At 38.4% G+C, this 18326-nt stretch overlaps 1 protein-coding gene across 1 annotated transcript in view; it reads left to right on the forward strand.

Annotated features, from left to right (window-relative positions):
- The window catches only part of AGTR1 (angiotensin II receptor type 1), a 54584-nt gene extending 37382 nt beyond the window's left edge, over nt 1–17202 (forward strand). Inside the window, exon 3 of the mRNA XM_040234422.1 lies at nt 15173–17202. Within this exon, the coding sequence (XP_040090356.1) occupies nt 15219–16298 (1080 nt within the window). The 5' untranslated portion in view covers nt 15173–15218 and the 3' untranslated portion in view covers nt 16299–17202. The remainder of the gene's footprint in view (nt 1–15172) is intronic.
- Nucleotides 17203–18326: the final 1124 nt, after the last annotated feature.

Genomic DNA, 18326 nt, shown 5'->3' on the forward strand with positions numbered 1-18326 from the left:
TGCTGGGAGGGATTGGGGGCAGGAGGAGAAGGGGACGACAGAGGATGAGATGGCTGGATGGCATCACTGACTTGATGGACATGAGTCTGAGTGAATTCCAGGAGTTGGTGATGGACAGGGAGGCCTGGCGTGCTGCGATTCATGGGGTCGCAAAGAGTCGGACACGACTGAGTGACTGAACTGAACTGAAAAGCTCCATAGATCATGAGAGGGAAATCAAGTACTTGATTCTGACCTTTTGACTCCCAGCCCCACAATCCTCTACTACCTTAACTCTGACTCTCACCTGAGTCAGTGTGTCTCCTTCTCCAGGTAGATCTTGGTTCTAATGAGAGTACAGAAATGAGTATCACCCAATCCAGTTAAAGAAATTCCTAGGAGTAGGTGCAAGAGTTATTTGACTAGATGACCTCCTGTTGGGCTGCACTTAAGCTACACTAGTCTTAAATGTTTAAAAGAAATACACAGCTTAATGAGTAATTCTCAAGCTGCATTTAGGAAGTTGTTCTATTTCTTCAGGTTTTAACTCATTGAAAGGGTCAAAAAAAATATTTTAGCTGATGGTACTTTTGTTGTGCGTTGGATTTGATTTTGCCTATGCATCACAAAGGGCTTCCCGGGTGGTTCAGTGGTAAAGAATCCACCTGCCGATGCAGGAGATGCAGGCGACATGAGTTCAATCCCTGGGTCAGGAAGATCCCCTGGAGAAGGAAATGGAAACCCAATCCAGTATTCTTGCCTGGGAAATTCCATGGACAAAGGAGCCTGGAGTGCTACCGATTACAGACTCATAGAGTCGCAAAGAGTCAAGCACAACTTAGTGAGACCAGACAACAGCAGGGAATCAGGAAAGGCACAGAGCCTGTCAGCAAAGGCTGCAAATGAAGATGCCAGTACGGCAGTGTTTTGTTTTTTGTGTGTGCATGTGGGTTTTTTTTGTTTTTTTTTTTTTGTAAATTAATTAATTTATTTTAATTGGAAGCTAATTACTTTACAATATTGTAGTGGTTTTTGCCATACATTCACATGAATCAACCATGGGTGTACATCCTGAACCCCCCCTTCCTCCCTGTCCCATCCCTCAGGATTGTCCCAGTGCACCAGCCCTGAGCACCCTGTCTCATGCATCGAACCTGGACTGGCAATCTATTTCACATATGGTAATATACATGTTTCAATGCTGTTCTCTCAAATCATCCTACCCTTGCCTTCTCCCAGAGTCCTTTTTTGCTGTCTCTTTTGCTGTCTCGCATATAGGGTCATCATTACCATCTTTCTAAATTCCCTATATATGTGTTATTATACTGTATTGGTGTTTTTCTTTCTGACTTACTTCACTCTGTATCATAGGCTCCAGTTTCATCCACCTCATTAGAACTGATTCAAATGCATTCTTTTTAGTAGCTGAGTCATAGTCCATTGTGTATATGTACCACAGCTTTCTTATCCATTCATCTGCCAGTGGGCATCTAGGTTGCTTCCATGCCCTAGCTATTGTAAACAGTGCTCCAATGAACACTGGGGTACACGTGTCCCTTTCAATTCTGGATTCCTCGGTGTGTATGCCCAGCAGTGGGATTGTTGGGTCATATGGCAGTTCTATTTCCAGTTTTCTAAGGGTCTTTAAAAGTGTGTGCCAGAATTGCCTGGAGGGCTCATTAAAATAGTTTATTGGACACCACCCACAGAGTTTCTGATTCAGTAGATCTTAGATGGGGCCTAAGATTTGCATTCCAAAGAAATTCCCAGGTGATTGTGCTGCTGCTGTTCCAAAGACAGCGTTTTCAGAACCATTGCTAGAAGGCTTAGGGAAGTGACTTACGTGAGAGAAGCACCTGTGCTGTGCTGTCCAGTTTGGTGGCCAGGCCCAGGCAGTCTCTGAGACTTGAAGTGTGGCTAGCCACATGTGAACTAGAATATGCTGGGGAAAAAAAAAAACTATACTGGATTTTGAAAACTTGGTGAAAAATAAAGTAAAATACCTCAATAATTTTTGGATTGATTACATGTTGAAATGACAATATTTTGGATATACTGGGTTAAATATTATTATTTTTAATGTGGCTACTAGAAAAGTTTTAATTGCATATGTAGCTAACATTTTCCTTTTGAACAGCACTGGCCGAAAGAATCAGAAACTAGAGAATGATGGCGATTAGTGAACCACAGAACATTCAAATCCCAGAAGTTATAAACCCTTTGCGGGGAGCCAAAGAAAATACATCTGTTGGTCAGACTGAGCCTGAGGGCCTCACTCTTTACCCAGATTTTTGCTGCTACAACTTAAACACAGACATGCAATGTCATTTTACCTTTCTCTCAGCATTAATCAAGTACCATGCTATAATTATTGAAGCAAAAGCATTAGATTATAATAATGAAAAATATTTCTGTTGAACTTCCTGTGGTCATGTATGGATGTGAGAGTTGGACTGTGAAGAAGGCTGAGCGCCAAAGAATTGATGCTTTTAAACTGTGGTGTTGGAGAAGACTCTTGAGAGTCCCTTGGACTGCAAGGAGATCGAACCAGTCCATTCTGAAGGAGATCAACCCTGGGATTTCTTTGGAAGGAATGATGCTAAAGCTGAAGCTCCAGTACTTTGGCCACCTCATGTGAAGAGTTGACTCATTGGAAAAGACTCTGATGCTGGGAGGGATTGGGGGCATGAGGAGAAGGGGACGACCGAGGTGAACTCCGGGAGATGGTGATGGACAGGGAAGCCTGGCGATTCATAGGGTCGCAAAGAGTCGGACACGACTGAGCGACTAAACTGAACTGAACTTCTGAATGAAAAAAATCCATTAATCTTTTGAAGTTATCAGTTTTCTTTCATTAAATTCATGTCACTTATCCTTGCATTATATAGAAAGGTTGTGTTTTCAAAGTACCTTCATATCTTCCAAAGACCTAACTTTTTAACTTTAGCAACCTATGAAACAGAAGTGAGAACTGGTGTTGGTATTCTTATACAAAATATTTTATAATATTTAAGAGATAATAAAGTAAGAAACTAATTACGTATGTAGTGGTTCACACAGTAAAGAATCTGCCTGCAGTGCAGGAACCATGAGTCCAATGCCTAGGTCAAGGAAATCCGCTACAGAAGAGAATGGCTACACACTCCAGTATTCTTGCCTAAAAAAATCCCATGGACAGAGGATCCTGGTGGGCTACAGTCCATGGAGTTGCAGAGTCAGACACAACTGAGTGACTCATGCTTAGAATACTGATTTTAGGGACAAAACGAGCCCTTGAACTATACGTTAGTCCAGTTGTTTCTCTGCCAAACCACTCTGCTGTCTTTCCATCTCTACAACATTTTAATGTAAAAAAGTAAATTAAAAGTAGCAAACTGAACTGTATTTTAATAAAAAAAAACTGTGATAAAATCAAAATCTAATGAACATTACCCTTTGTTGTTGTTTAATCACTCAGTCATGTCTGATTCTTTGTGACCCCATGGATTGCAGCATGTCAGAGTTCCCTGTCCTTCACCATCTCCCTGAGTTTGCTCAAACTTATGTTCATTGAGTTGGTGATGCCATCCAACCATATCATCTTCTGTCATCCCTTTCTCTTCCTGCCTTCAATCTCTCCTAGTATCAGCGTCTTTTCTAATGAGTCAGCTCTTCGCATTAGGTGTTCAAAGTATTGGAGCCTCAGCTCAGCATCAGTCTTTCCAATGAATACTCAGGACTGATTTCCTTTAGGATTGACTGATTTGATCTCCTTGCATCCCAGGGACTCTCAAAACTCTTCTCCAACACCACAGTTCAAAAGCATCAGTTCTTCAGCTCATTTTCTTAGCACAAAAGTCCATTTAACTCTTCAAAGCATTAACTAATATAATACTTTGAAGTATTATACTACTTAGTATATTACTGTGAGGTTCCTTTATCATACTCTGACCCCACCTCTATGTTTTACCTAGGCAACTGAACCACTGTAAGAAAGTGAAAGTGTTAGTCACTTAGTCGTGTCCGACTCTTTGCAGCCCCATGGATGGCAGACTGCCAGAGTCCTCTGTCCATGGAATTCTCCAAGCAAGAATACTGGAGGGGGTTGCCATTCTCTTCTCCAGGGGATCTTACCAACCCAAGGATCAAACTCAGGTCTCCTGCACTGCAGACATATTCTTTACTGTCCGAGCCACCAGGGAAGACCCAAACTACAGTAAGCATTTACTAAACTTTAAAAAGTTGTATTTTCTTCACAAAGAATTTGAGAGTAGGTTTGTTTCAAATAAGTTATTTTAATAATAACACATTGTGCCACTTTTTTCATATTGATGTTATCTTGACTCCCTAACAGCAAAGTATGCTTTTAATTTTGTCTTGCAACCATAAAACAATCTGTCTTTACCCTGGCAACTGGAATTGCCAGTGAATAACACAGGGGTGCATGAGAGGTTCGCAGTCTTTGATCATAAATGGAGTAAAAATAGCTACTCAAGATCATGTTGTTGTTCAGTCGCTAAGTCGTGTCTGACTCTTTGAGACCCCATGGACTGGAGTATGCCAGGCCTCCCTGTCCCTCACCATCTCCCAGTGTTTGCCCAAGTCTATGTCCATTGAATCAGTGATGCTTTCCAACCATCTCATCCTCTGTCTAGATCATGTCCAAACCTATAATCTTGACTTCATCAACCTAGAGGCACAACCAGATATCCAAATGCTCTGCTGAGGAAACATTTCTTTGGGTAGATAATTAATCTAAAAAAAGGGGGGGGGGACCCACTATCACTATAACATAATGAACTTATGTAATTTAGTCACTCTGTCATGTCCGACTCTTTGCAACGCCAAGACTGAAACACACCAGGCTTCCTTGTCCTTCACTATCTCCTGGAGTTTGCTCAAACTCATGTCCATTGAGTCAGTGACACCATCCAACCATCTTATCCTCTGTCACCCCCTTCTCCTCCTGTCCTCAATCTTTCCCAGCATCAGGGTCTTTTCCAGTGAGTCAGTTTAACTCTACTTAGTGATCTTAAGTAGAGCTTATTTATCTTCAATAAAAGGCAAAATTCTTTTCATTTCACTTTTAATAAAAAAAAGTTCTTAGATTTAGTTATACAATGTTATTAAATCATTGTGACACTAATAATACCTATATCAACAGATAAATAGTTGGCTGATTGTATGATTTATCAATTAATTTCTACTTGTCAAGCCATCATTGCCTTTGTCTTCAAAAGGTGCATACCTATTCAGAAGAAAAATTATGAAATTTCAGTGTTTCAGAAGGTTTTTTGAAGCATGACAATAGAGAGGTCTGGAGAAGCTAAGTGACTCATTCAAGGTCACCTAACCAATGATCTGAAAAGCCAAAATTAGAACCCAGGCCTCCTTACACATTGTGCAGGACCAATTTGTAGACTATCATTCAAAGAATATTCCTGCTGCAATCAGGAAATTGGGCACTTTGGGGGAACATGTACAATATACTGAATATTTAATCCTCCTAGCTTCATTAAAATTTATGGCTATGTGATTTATATAACATTAAAAACTGTAATCTGCAATGAATTGTCATGTGGCCAATAATCTCTAGCATAAAACTCATAATACATGGAAATTCTATAATATTATCATCATTTCTTAGGGGTATAAATTAATTAGTGCATCCTTTCCTTCCCAATAACTTTCCTCATACCCCTTAAAGTGGAATTTGAAATGAAGTAAAGAGTTTCTGCTCCTGATTTAAAGTCTCAAAGATGCAAATGTAGAATGGCTTCACATATGAAGTCTGGGGTTTTGTTCACAAAGTTGGATAAAGCAGCTGTTGTTGACTGAGTTGCCCACCTAGGAACTGCCTCTTTCATCTGTTGAAAAAGAGGCTTGTAAACAGTCTCCAAAAGCCATAGCATTAAAATGATGTTGCCTCCTCCTTGATGGCTGAGATACTGATCCTCTGAAATGTGATTATGATTCCCTGGGGGAAATTCTGTGAGTCCATAAGTTTGAGGAATTTGGGAGTATTAAAGAACAGGAGTTCATTTATGTACAAGTTTTCTTCCAAATTAGGTGTTATTTTCCTTTTCTCCTAGTCTCTGGAGTACTACTCTCTATACTCACTAGAAAATCTTCCATGACCTTTTATATTTAACATAAGAAGAATATTTTTCATTAATACCAACATGTTAAAGAAAGATTATAAGCACCTGATTAGACTTAATCACATATCTTTCATCCCTATATTTTCTTTCTGAAATTAAAAAAAAAAAAACCATACAACAGAAATACTCAAGAGTTTAGGACAGACAAGAGTGGGAGGAAATACCATAGGAATGAAGAGAGTTGTTTGGGGAGCTTGGGATATTCATCACAACCAACTTGTTTAAGCTCCTGATAAACAGGAGCTTCTCAAGTGGAGAGGAATTTAATTGTAGACTAGTGTTACATTATTAGATATTAAAGTATTGAATAATTTCCAAGAAGCAAAAATTTAGTATTAACATTATACTTTCCTTGAAAATTATACCCTAACTTGGAAAGAACTTCTGAATTTCCTTTCATAGCTGAGTTCTTTAGCTTCTTGCACTATTTTGGACAAAGCAAAGGTTAGGACTGGTTGAGGATGACAGAACATTTAACCACTGTCACCAGAGTTGGTTACACTTGGTATGAACAGAAATAAGAATAGTTTGCATGGCTTTCATTTCTCCTAAGAGCAGGCCATGGTGGATGATATTGATTTAGTAAGAGTGTCAGAAACCATTACTTAACCACTTAGACATACAACACTTGTATTCATTAAGTTTGAGAAGATTGAATCTTAAGTATTTAATTAATATGGCATTAATACTTTTACTACATATTTTTGTATTAAGAGAAGATTCATCTGGGAATTGCAGAGGCACATGAAATCATCTCCAAGGAAAGTAACAGAGAAGGAGTCAGGCTGGGACTATCAACCAAAAGCATGGCATTCTCCTGTGTATCTGACTTGAGAGTAGGTCATGTGCCTTATAATATAGACTTTCTGCCATGCTTTCTTCTACATGGCTTCGAGGATTCCCAGCATAAACAAGAATGTCATCCAGAAAGACCTGGATGCTTCATCAAAGGGCACAATGGAGAGGGTGGAGCAAGAAGAAGGACAAGACTATAGTCTAAAGCTTATTGGATCCAAACAACTTAACTATTATCACCAAATAATGTGTAGAGCAACTTCCAGTCAAGATGAGGACAATGGATTAAGCAATCATGGATATTAACCTTTTTTCTCTACATTAAATATCATGTCAGAGCACCGAAGAAGAATTAAGACCACATGGGCCAGGGACAAACCAACACCAGATACACAGCTGACATAAAGTTCTAATGACTTTACCAGAATGGAAGTAAAGACCATTAGACTCATGTACTGAAGGCAACTGAAACTGGGTTTCCTGGTTAAAGCCAGGAACTGGAAAACCACTGCCCATTATGATCTAAGACTAAAATAACTTGTAGACCAGTAAAAATTTCAAAATGGGTAGAGGGCCTAATGGCTTCCCTGGTAGCTGAGTTAGTAAAGAATCTGTGTGCAATGCAGGAAACCCCAGGTTCCTGGGTCAGAAAGATTCCCTGGAGAAGGGATAGGCTACCCACTCCAGTATTTTTGCGGTGACTCAGATGGTAAAGAAGAGACCTGGATTCGATCCCTGGGTTGGGAAGATCCCCTGGAGGAAGGAATAGCAACCCACTGCAGTATTCTTGCCTGGAGAATCCCCACGGACAGAGGATCCTGATGGGCTGCAAACTGTGGGGTTGCAAAGAGTCAGACACAACACGACTGAGTGACTAAGCACAGCACAGCACCAAGGGCCTAATATGCAGTAACTGCAAAGTAAGGGGTAGAAAACTAGGCTGAGAACTGGCTCTAAGAACTTTTCCAGATCAACTGAGAGTCGTATGTCCAAGCAGAAATTTCACCCACCACCACCATCCAGACACGCAGACCTCCTAAAGAAGCTAATTTTCACTAGAGATGGACTCACAGTCAAAGACTACAAAACCTAAAATGAAGGCAAATGCCTTCATGTCTGTAGATGAAACAAATAGAATTTACATCTGAAGAACTACAAACAGTAAAGCAATTGAATAGGTGCTCTTAACACAGATGTTCAAAATGTTTAAGGAGGTAAGGATTCCATAAAATAAGAACAGAAGGTTAAGATATAAGAACAAGTGGATTTGAAAAAGAAACAAGTAAAAACTCTAAAAATTTTAGTGCCAGCTTCTATGATTCAATGAATTCACAAACAGATACTGACTTAAGAGTTGTTCCCTGTAGGATTCCTCACTCATTACTGGGGGAAAAACACACAGGAGCAAAATCAGTTGCTTTCTAAGGTCTGAATTATAAGATAGGATCAATAAAGAGAATACCTTTTGAATAGGATGGTTTATTGAGCTCTCCATCACAACAAGAAATTTACAAACACTGACCTACTCTTTCTGATATTTAAGAAAGATACTTTGATAGATTATCCTAAAATATAATTACTTGGTCTTTTAGTTCTCTTTTTTTAATAGTAAAAGATGTTTATCAATTTTCACAATCAATAACCAGATTAAAAAAGATAATTATAATTGCAAGCTGTAATGGAAACTTCAGAGTGTTTTTTTTTCCTTCAGATTGCAAACTCATTTTAAAAATAGCTTCTAATGGACAATTTAATTAGATTGGTTTGGGCTTGAATTAAAGCTTAAGGAGGTATTAATATTCTAATCAATTTTTAGAAATGTGGTGGACCTAGAGACTGTCATACACAGTGAAGTAAGTCAGAAAGAGCAAAGTGAATATCATATATTAAGTCATTATGTGGAATCTGTATGATGGTCTTATTTGCAAAGCAGAAGTAGAGACACAGACATAAAGAACAGATGTATAGATACCAAGGGGAAGGGCAGGGTGGGAAGAATTGGGAGACTGGCCTTGACATATATACACTATTGATACTATCTAGAAAATAGATAACTAATGAGAACCTACTATATACGGAACTCTACTCAGTGCTCTGTGGTGACCTAAATGGGAAGAAAATCCATAAAAGAGAGGATACATGTATATGTAAAGCTGATTCACTTTGCTATACAGTAGAAACTAACAAAACATTGTGAAGGAACTATACTCCAATAAAAATTAAGAAAAAAATACAAAGCTGTTCTTGAAAAGTCAAAAAAATATTCTAATTGAAAGTCTTGGGGGAAATATTCTTAGAATTTAAAAAAAAAAAAAAAGATAAAAAGAAAATCTTTCTTAGGTTTGTTTTTAAGAACCAGGGAAGCTGTCAAGGACTGCAAGGTAATTCCTACTAAACAACCAGTAGATAAATGTGGTGTGGCCACCGTGAGCCAACCTTGTGTTTGCAGCAGACTGAGAGTTCCCACCTGACTCATGGAAAATGTATTCAGCTGCTTAAGATTATTTTTTACTCATACTTTGAAAGAACAGCTTGGTGTTTTTAACCGTTTAACGGCAAGAAAAAGAGCTTACCAGTGATAAACATTTTTTTTTTTAATCTCTCATGCTTTTTTGACTTATGGCTGAACCAGCCCTTGCTTTGCATTCAAAATAATATTAGTAAGATCCACATAAAACACACTTATTAAATACTTACTGCTTGAGAGATAGACCCAGTACTTTTAAGTTATCTTATTTAATTAAAACAATAATTTAGTGCAATAAGAGGCATTGCTCCCACTTCTTATAGATGAGGAAACTGAGACTTACATTCAGAGAAATGGGATGACTTACTCAGAGCTACACGTATCTATAAGTGCTAAAGGAAGATTCATTTACAAGCATTTTGACTCTGAATTCCATCTTCTTTCCCCCAAGAGGAAATGATGTTGTGGAGTTCATGTAAACCACAGAGCCTGAGTAAAAGCTACAGCAAGACCCAGAAATAAAGAGAGGTGGCCCCTCCTGTGTTTTCACTCAATAATCTATCCACCTGTAACCCTACCGGGAGAAGCAGCAGAATGAAACAAAAAAAAAAAATAGCTGCTTTCTGGGACTCAAAAGTTTGAAGACCACATCTCTTCCTCCTTCAGCTGCTCACCAAAATAGTATCCTTTCAAGCTTCAAAGAGAAGCAGCCTAGTCTTTTCCATTTAATTATTGAAAAATAATTTTTAAAATAAATTAATTTAAAAATAAAAATAATAATAATAAATAAATGATAAATGGTTAAAAAATAAAAATAAAATAAAATGCCAGTGGATTAAATGTCATTATAAAATAAAATAAAAAAAGAGAAGCAGCCTAGTCTTTTCCATTTAATTATTATCAATTGAAGGTGACTCCAATCATAGGAGTTTCATTTTTCTCTCTTTCTCAGAACCAGCTTTCTCTAGGGAAGCCTAGAGTGGCAACAGTGCAAACTAAGAGAACAATATTTTTTACACACCCATATGGCCTGTGTCACCCTTCCATCCAGTACACATTCATACACCATCCATAACCAGAAGGTTTTGCAGTATCTGTAAATTTACAGGAGCAGTTTCCCATAGATGAAGCTGCAGACATTCGTAAAGAAGTTCAAGCGATGACAAAATCTCTAGTCTACCTTAGCTGGCCAGATGCCTGCCTTTAAGTGCTAACCACTCTGATTTTCATACATCCTCCAAAGCCTACAGGCCATCTCTGGGAAGCGTCCCTGATCATTATCGGAAATCCTCACCACTAGGCAGGGTCAGTAATAAATACAGAACATTTCACATGCCTATGGTATGGTATAAGGATTCAACACATTAGAGATAATTCTGGCTTTAAGACTCCTAATCCCCCAGCTAGACTCAAATTATCAGGAGGAGCAGAGGACTGCTTTTATTCGCTTTGCATTCCTTACCCCAACACATAATAGGTGTTGAGTGGATATGGGATGAATGGATAACTGCCTGATAAATGCACGGTTTGCATTTCTGCCTCCTTGTGCTTGTTTCCAATGTTATCACTGAAGCTCCTCTCCCTCTCTCCTTACTAGGTAGGAAGTCTTGGTCATTACTTACATAAACACTTATATAAAATGTTCTTCCAATTAGTATATTCAGTGCTATGCTCAGAGTTTCTCAAGTAATATACTCATTAAAACAATAGATACCTCACTCAAATTTTCAGGGATGTTGCTCTAGTTGTTCAGAGCAACCTTTTATATTAGTCAATATGGATCGATGGAAATTTATGAAAAGGCTAACCTCACAACGTGAAAGAATTGGACTACAAATCCATGTCTATAAATTGGTCCTTTCAAAAACAAAATTTTCCACAGGAATTCTTTTATAAATGATGGTTACAGTTCAGGCCTACTCAATAAAATGCTACCCCCTCTAGACAAAAATTAATGGAACCAACCAGAGTTGTGTGCCCTCAAAGGAAGATGAAGAGAAGAAAGAGAATTTCCTCCCTGCTCTTGGGCACCCAACTCAGGGCACCCAAATTTATTCCTTCCTTTTAGTGCCCTTATCCTCAAATTGAAATAAATATTTAACTCTCCCTATTTTCAGTTACAGAGTTATGGAGTTCAACCCAGGAAACTTTTAATCTTTGAGATTCTAAAACCTTGACATTTTCAATTTTTCCTAAGGCAAAATCCAACTTATCTCAACTAGATATTAGAAGAATAAATAATTAATCCACATTAAGGTGTAAATAACTGCTAGCCATTTATGAAGCATTTACTTTTTAATAGAGAATATTTGTTTACCTAAATGAATATATACTTCTAAATTGGCATAATTTTAGTAACTATGACTTTTTTAAAAACTGAAAAATCAGAAAAGTGTAGAGAAATCCTTCTAGGTGAAAAAGAAATAGGTCAAACTTCCCTCATAACCTAGCCCTAGTTTCTATTAAATTATTCCTTATTTTCATATTCTTTTGTTTTGTAAACTGCAGATTTCTAAAAGTGCCAAGGGCTTATTTTGTCAATTTAAATTGTGTTGGGTTTAGGTTTTAGCTTATTATCAAAGGTGAGGCTCAGGTTGACACTGAGCATTTTCTATCAGATTGTTTGGGAGCAGAATGTAAATTGATTTCATTAGCCCCCTAGAAATTAGTCTCAATACTCTCCACTGACAGCTTTAAGTCATATAATATTCACCCATTCATGTGTCCACTTGTTTTCTTATTCATCAGACATTTATCATCTGCCTTCTGGAAGGTATGAGGGTTTGCACTAGTGAACAAGATGATTCCAAACAGCCCTTATCCTCAAATCACTTACAAACTGGTGGAAAAGACAGATAAGTCAACATGCCATTATAACATATAGGTCAAAACCTACATCCAAAGTGCCAAAAGAGCACAAAAAAATGGAACAGCCAATTGCCCAGGCAAGTTAGGAAGGCCCCACAGAGCATGTGACATTTGCTTGTTGGTGAATGCTAAGACCCCCATGAATAAGATAAGAAAGGGATTTAGTTCATACAGCTCTGACTACAAAAGGAGAAGATAAAGAGGGTGTAGAGACAAAAACCTCAGGTAGGGAGAATAACTGCGCCCCTTGGGGGAGGCAAAGAGACCACTTGCTGCTGCTGCTGCTGCTAAGTCGCTTCAGTCGTGTCTGACTCTGTGCGACCCCATAGACGGCAGCCCATCAGACTCCCCCGTCCCTGGGATTCTCCAGGCAAGAGTACTGAAGTGGGGTGCCATTGCCTTTTCTGAAGAGACCACTTAACCTCTTTTTCCCAGTGTTATATTTGACAATCTGGCTAATTGCGACTCATCCTTCTCACAGCACCACTTCACTACTACCTTAGGTACATGTGTTCAGCCAGCTCTCCCAGATGCTATGTGCAGCTCTCCTGGGCAGACTCACTTCAGTTCAGTTCAGTCGCTCAGTCGTGTCTGACTCTTTGTGACCCCATGAACTGCACCACACCATGCCTCCCTGTCCATCACCAACTCCCGGAGTTCACTCAAACTCATGTCCATCAAGTTGGTGATGCCATTCAGCCATCTCATCCTCTGTCGTCCCCTTCTCCTCCTGCCCCCAATCCCTCCCAGCATCAGAGTCTTCTCCAATGAGTCAACTCTTTGCATGAGGTGGCCAAAGTACTGGAGTTTCAGCTTTAGCATCAGTCCTTCCAAAGAAATCCCAGGGCTGATCTCCTTTAGGGCGGACTGATTGGATCTACTCGAAGTCCAAAGGGCTATCAAGAGTCTTCTCCAACACCACAGTTCAAAAGTATCAATTCTTCGGCACTCAGCTTTCTTCACAGTCCAACTCTCACATCCATACATGACCACTGGAAAAACCATAGCCTTGACTAGGTGAACCTTTTTTGACAAAGTAATGTCCTTGCTTTTGAATATGCTATCTAGGTTGGTCATAACTTTCCTTCCAAGGAGTAAGCATCTTTTAATTTCATGGCTGCAGTCACCATCTGCAGTGATTCTGGAGCCCAAAAAAATAAAGTCTGACACTGTTTCCACTGTTTCCCCATCTATTTCCCATGAAGTGATGGGACCGATGCCATGATCTTCATTTTCTGAATGTTGAGCTTTAAGCCAACTTTTTCACTCTCCTCTTTCACTTTCATCAAGAGGGTTTTTAGTTCCTCTTCACTTTCTGCCATAAGGGTGGTGTCATCTGCATATCTGAGGTTCTTGATATTTCTCCCGGCAATCTTGATTCCAGCTTGTACTTCTTCCATCCCAGCGTTTCTCATGATGTACTCTGCATGGAATTTAAACAAGCAGGGCAGACTAGAAGTGTCTTATTCCCATTCCTCTTCTTACCCCGGACATTTTGCTACAAGAGGAAGCAAATCTAGGGACCCATGCTCATCCAGGGACCCACTCCTGGTGGAGCAATGGGGTCTTTACCCAACATCCCTCCCCTACCTGGCCAGCCTTGCCGATGCCTAGGGCTGCCTTTCACCTCAGAGCATGCCTGTGCCCCATCCTGCCATGTGACCGTCACAGCACCTTCAGCTTCCCTCCAGGGGTTTTTAGATAGACTCTTGTCTAGGGTAGACTATGATGCTTTTCTAAATCACATCAATGAAAAGCTTGATTGTTGGTTATGTAAAATGTTGGAGCAAATATTTGCAGAGGTCTTTATGGAGTTCATTTCAGAGCCTCTGATTCTTCCTAAAATCCTAAAGAACTGCTGCTGCTGCCTTGAACCCCAACAAAACACATTTTATTAGTAATCCTGACCTAATTTATTCATTTTACACCCTTTATTAAATAAATGGTTAATTGAGATTAAACTCTAGAAATGGCTTGTGGGCACAAAAGTTAGGAGATTCAGGCCCTTTTGCTACACTGAGTTGGAAGTTAAAGAATGATACAGGATGCTCGGGGCTGGTGCACTGGGATGACCCACAGGAATGGTATGGGGAGGGAGGTGGGAGGGGGGTTCAGCATGGGGAACATGTGTACACCCGTGGTGGATTCATGTTGATGTATGACAAAACCAATACAATACTGTAAAGTAATTAGCCTCCAATTAAATAAATTTATATTAAAAAAAAATAAGTGGTGACTGCATGTAATGACCTGGAAAACCATACAAAAAATGCTGTTCCCCAAAGCCTTCAGCCTTTCCTTTTATCCCCTCTTAAATCAGTTCCTCAGTTAACTAGAGGCAGCAATTCCAACCACTTAAGAGAGGATGCTAATAATTTCTATACCTAAGATTGTGAGATAAAAGAAATGGTTCAAAGAATAAGGTACAGCTATGTCACATTTCTGAGGTTTAAGACAATTAGCCTTGCATACCTAAGGAAAAGCTCAAGTCTTTCTGAATAACTAATTTAATTCAGTAGTACTTTCTGAGATTTATACTATATTTTTTAATCTAGGATTTACTCTTAGAAAAAAAGGCAAAGGACCTATGTGAATATTCACCTAGGAACCCACTTCCACTGATCTGGGGGATATTTATCATTCCCTAGAAAAGCAATGTGTTCTGAAACTTAATTTAAATGTACAATCTTGGATTTTTAAGATTTAGATTTTAATCTAAAGATTTTAAGATTTTAAAGATTTTAATGTGCAATGTTAGATTTTAAGATTTCTGCTCACAGCTTTTCTCCAGAAAATATGATCTGATTTTTTTTTCCTAAAACTAAAGTTGAGGTACTGTATTTATGAATAAGAAATAAAACTATTTGTTTACAACTGGAAATTTCTCTCTTTTTTTCACCTTTTTCATTTTTATTTTTTCTAGGTGCATTTGGCATAGTGTCTGAAACTGACTAACCCAAGAGATCAAAATGATCCTCAACTCTTCCACCGAAGATGGTATTAAAAGAATCCAAGATGACTGTCCCAAAGCTGGAAGGCACAATTACATATTTATCATGATCCCTACTTTATACAGTATTATCTTTGTGGTGGGGATATTTGGAAACAGCTTAGTGGTGATTGTCATTTACTTTTACATGAAACTGAAGACTGTGGCCAGTGTTTTTCTTTTGAATTTAGCTCTGGCTGACTTATGCTTTTTACTGACTTTGCCGCTGTGGGCTGTCTACACTGCTATGGAATACCGCTGGCCCTTCGGCAATTCCCTATGTAAGATCGCTTCCGCCAGTGTCAGCTTCAACCTCTATGCCAGTGTGTTTCTACTCACATGTCTAAGCATTGACCGCTACCTGGCTATTGTTCACCCAATGAAGTCCCGCCTCCGGCGCACAATGCTTGTGGCCAAAGTCACCTGCATCATTATTTGGCTGCTGGCAGGTTTGGCCAGTTTGCCAACTATAATCCACCGCAATGTATTTTTCATCGAGAATACCAATATCACAGTTTGCGCTTTCCATTACGAATCCCAAAATTCTACCCTCCCGGTAGGGCTGGGCCTCACCAAGAATATACTGGGATTCTTGTTTCCTTTTCTGATCATTCTTACAAGCTACACTCTTATTTGGAAGACCCTCAAGAAGGCTTATGAAATTCAGAAGAACAAACCAAGGAAAGATGATATTTTCAAGATAATTTTGGCAATCGTGCTTTTCTTTTTCTTTTCCTGGGTTCCCCACCAGATATTCACTTTTATAGATGTGTTAATTCAGTTGGGCCTCATTCGTGACTGTAAAATTGAAGATATTGTTGACACTGCCATGCCCATCACTATTTGCTTGGCTTATTTTAACAATTGCCTGAATCCTCTCTTTTATGGCTTTCTAGGGAAAAAATTTAAAAAATATTTTCTACAGCTTCTGAAATACATTCCCCCAAAGGCCAAATCCCACTCAAACCTGTCAACAAAAATGAGCACACTCTCCTACCGCCCCTCAGAAAATGGAAACTCCTCTACCAAGAAGCCTGCCCCATGCATTGAGGTTGAGTGACACACCTGAAACCTGTCTGTGAAGTCACCTTAAAGAAAGAGCGAGAAAAACATTCTTGCACAACACCTCACTACCAAATGAGCATGGCTACATTTCAGAATTAAAGGAGAAAATAGATTATGTGGACTGAACTGACTTGTCTACAGCTCTGAACAAAAGTTCTTTCCCTTTGCAACTCAACAAAGTAAAGCCACATTCTGCCATGTTTTGCATTCGATTGATGATGCCCACTCAAAGAACTGATGTCAGAAACTGAATGAAAGTGTTGGATTTGGAAATTTTTACTGGGAGAAATGTCCTCTCCCTAGTCTGCTCTTGTTCTGTTATATTTGATTTCCACATGAAAGTACTTAGAATATGTTAAACCTCAAGAGGAGCAACAGGAGAGAAGAGCTTAAGACTGCCACGCCCAATTTCCAAAGAGCAGCAAAGCTTTCATGTCTATTTAGCTATTAGCAACTGCGGCCCACCTGTACCTGCTACTGCACATTTCATACAAAGACTCGCTAAGCAGTAGTTGTCAGGTTCCAGACACTTTTGTGAAATCCAACCCGTGTCTTATAGATTCACACTGCCAAAATATGCCAGCTGAGTGGTTTATTTATATAATGATTTACTGTAGTCATGTATAAAAATTAAATTACTTGTAAAGGTGTTATTCCGGTCCCAGGTAGTCATGTTAGTTTTATTTCAGATCTGAGAAGTATATATATTTTGTGGTGAAAACATGATACATCATAAAATATGCCTTGCTGTCTAAAAAAGTATATATTCAACCTGTGTATGTATCTCTCTAAACTGTTGCTATCTTATTAAAATTTGGCAAAGTTATATTCACATAAGATAATGTTATTCAATGTATTTAATCCTCATTACTTAAAATAAAATTTTTTTTAAGATAGGACAACTGTGAATAAGTACAAATGTATTTTCATTTAAATCTTGATACAACTGATAGTTTAATACTGTTGGTTTTAATTTAATATCCTGCTATTGAAAATACGAAGAACACACTTTCTTCCACTGCACAACATGGAATAAATATACCATTTTGAGCTTTCCAAAGTTTGTCATGCAACAAAGAAAAAACTCATTCCTTATAACACTAAAATAATACATTATTTTATACAAAATTTTAATACAGTTTTTCTATTCACATACATGATAATTGTAAGAAATATAGACTATATAAGAAAGCAGTAAAAAAAAAAGTCATATTTAGTTCTCCTGCTCAAAAATTACCATTTTAACATTTGGGTACCTTGTTATACTTTTCTTGTATTCATTATACACACATACATGTTTAAATCATGATACTGAAATCATAATGTATTTTGTATGCAAATTTTCCCTTTAATGACATAGCATAGAAGTTGGCTACACCATTAAATTTTTTTCTAAAACAATTTAATACTTGATTTAGAAAAACAGTTATTGGATCTTTATTGTAGGGAACTTCCCTGGTGGTCCAGGGCTAAGACTCCATGCTCCCAATGTAGGGGACCCAGGTTTGACCCCTGGTCAGGGAACTAGATCCCACAAGCTGTAACTAAAGATCCTGTGTGCCAAGACTAAGACTGGGTACTGCCAAACAAATGTAAAAATAAATAAGTAACTGTATAACATTACAAAATACAGACACATCAGTTTACTAGTATTCAAATTTTTGAGCATTTAATTTTTTCTGATTTTTCAGTATCATAAATTATATTGTACATAAACATTCAAGTACATGAATCTGATAAATCCTTTCTGATACACTCCTAGAAGTGGTATAAATGATTATACAGATATGAACACTTTTAATATTCTTAACATACCTTTTGCCAAATGTTTTCCAGAAAACGTAACTGCTTTCAATCCTACCATAGCCTCAGCAGCAAGGAATGTTTAATAGATTTCAGCAGAAAAGGAAATTTTACTAGAAGGATTCAAGTGCCATGTGCAAAAGCAGGGATGAAACTGCATAGAAGAAAGTGCTGTAATGTTTCTCTTGCCCTTGGCAGCTGCCTTATCCTAGAGGCCATT

Source organism: Oryx dammah, unplaced genomic scaffold (assembly GCF_014754425.2).
Source record: "Oryx dammah isolate SB20612 unplaced genomic scaffold, SCBI_Odam_1.1 HiC_scaffold_2, whole genome shotgun sequence".
NCBI classification, from domain to species: Eukaryota; Metazoa; Chordata; class Mammalia; order Artiodactyla; family Bovidae; genus Oryx; species Oryx dammah.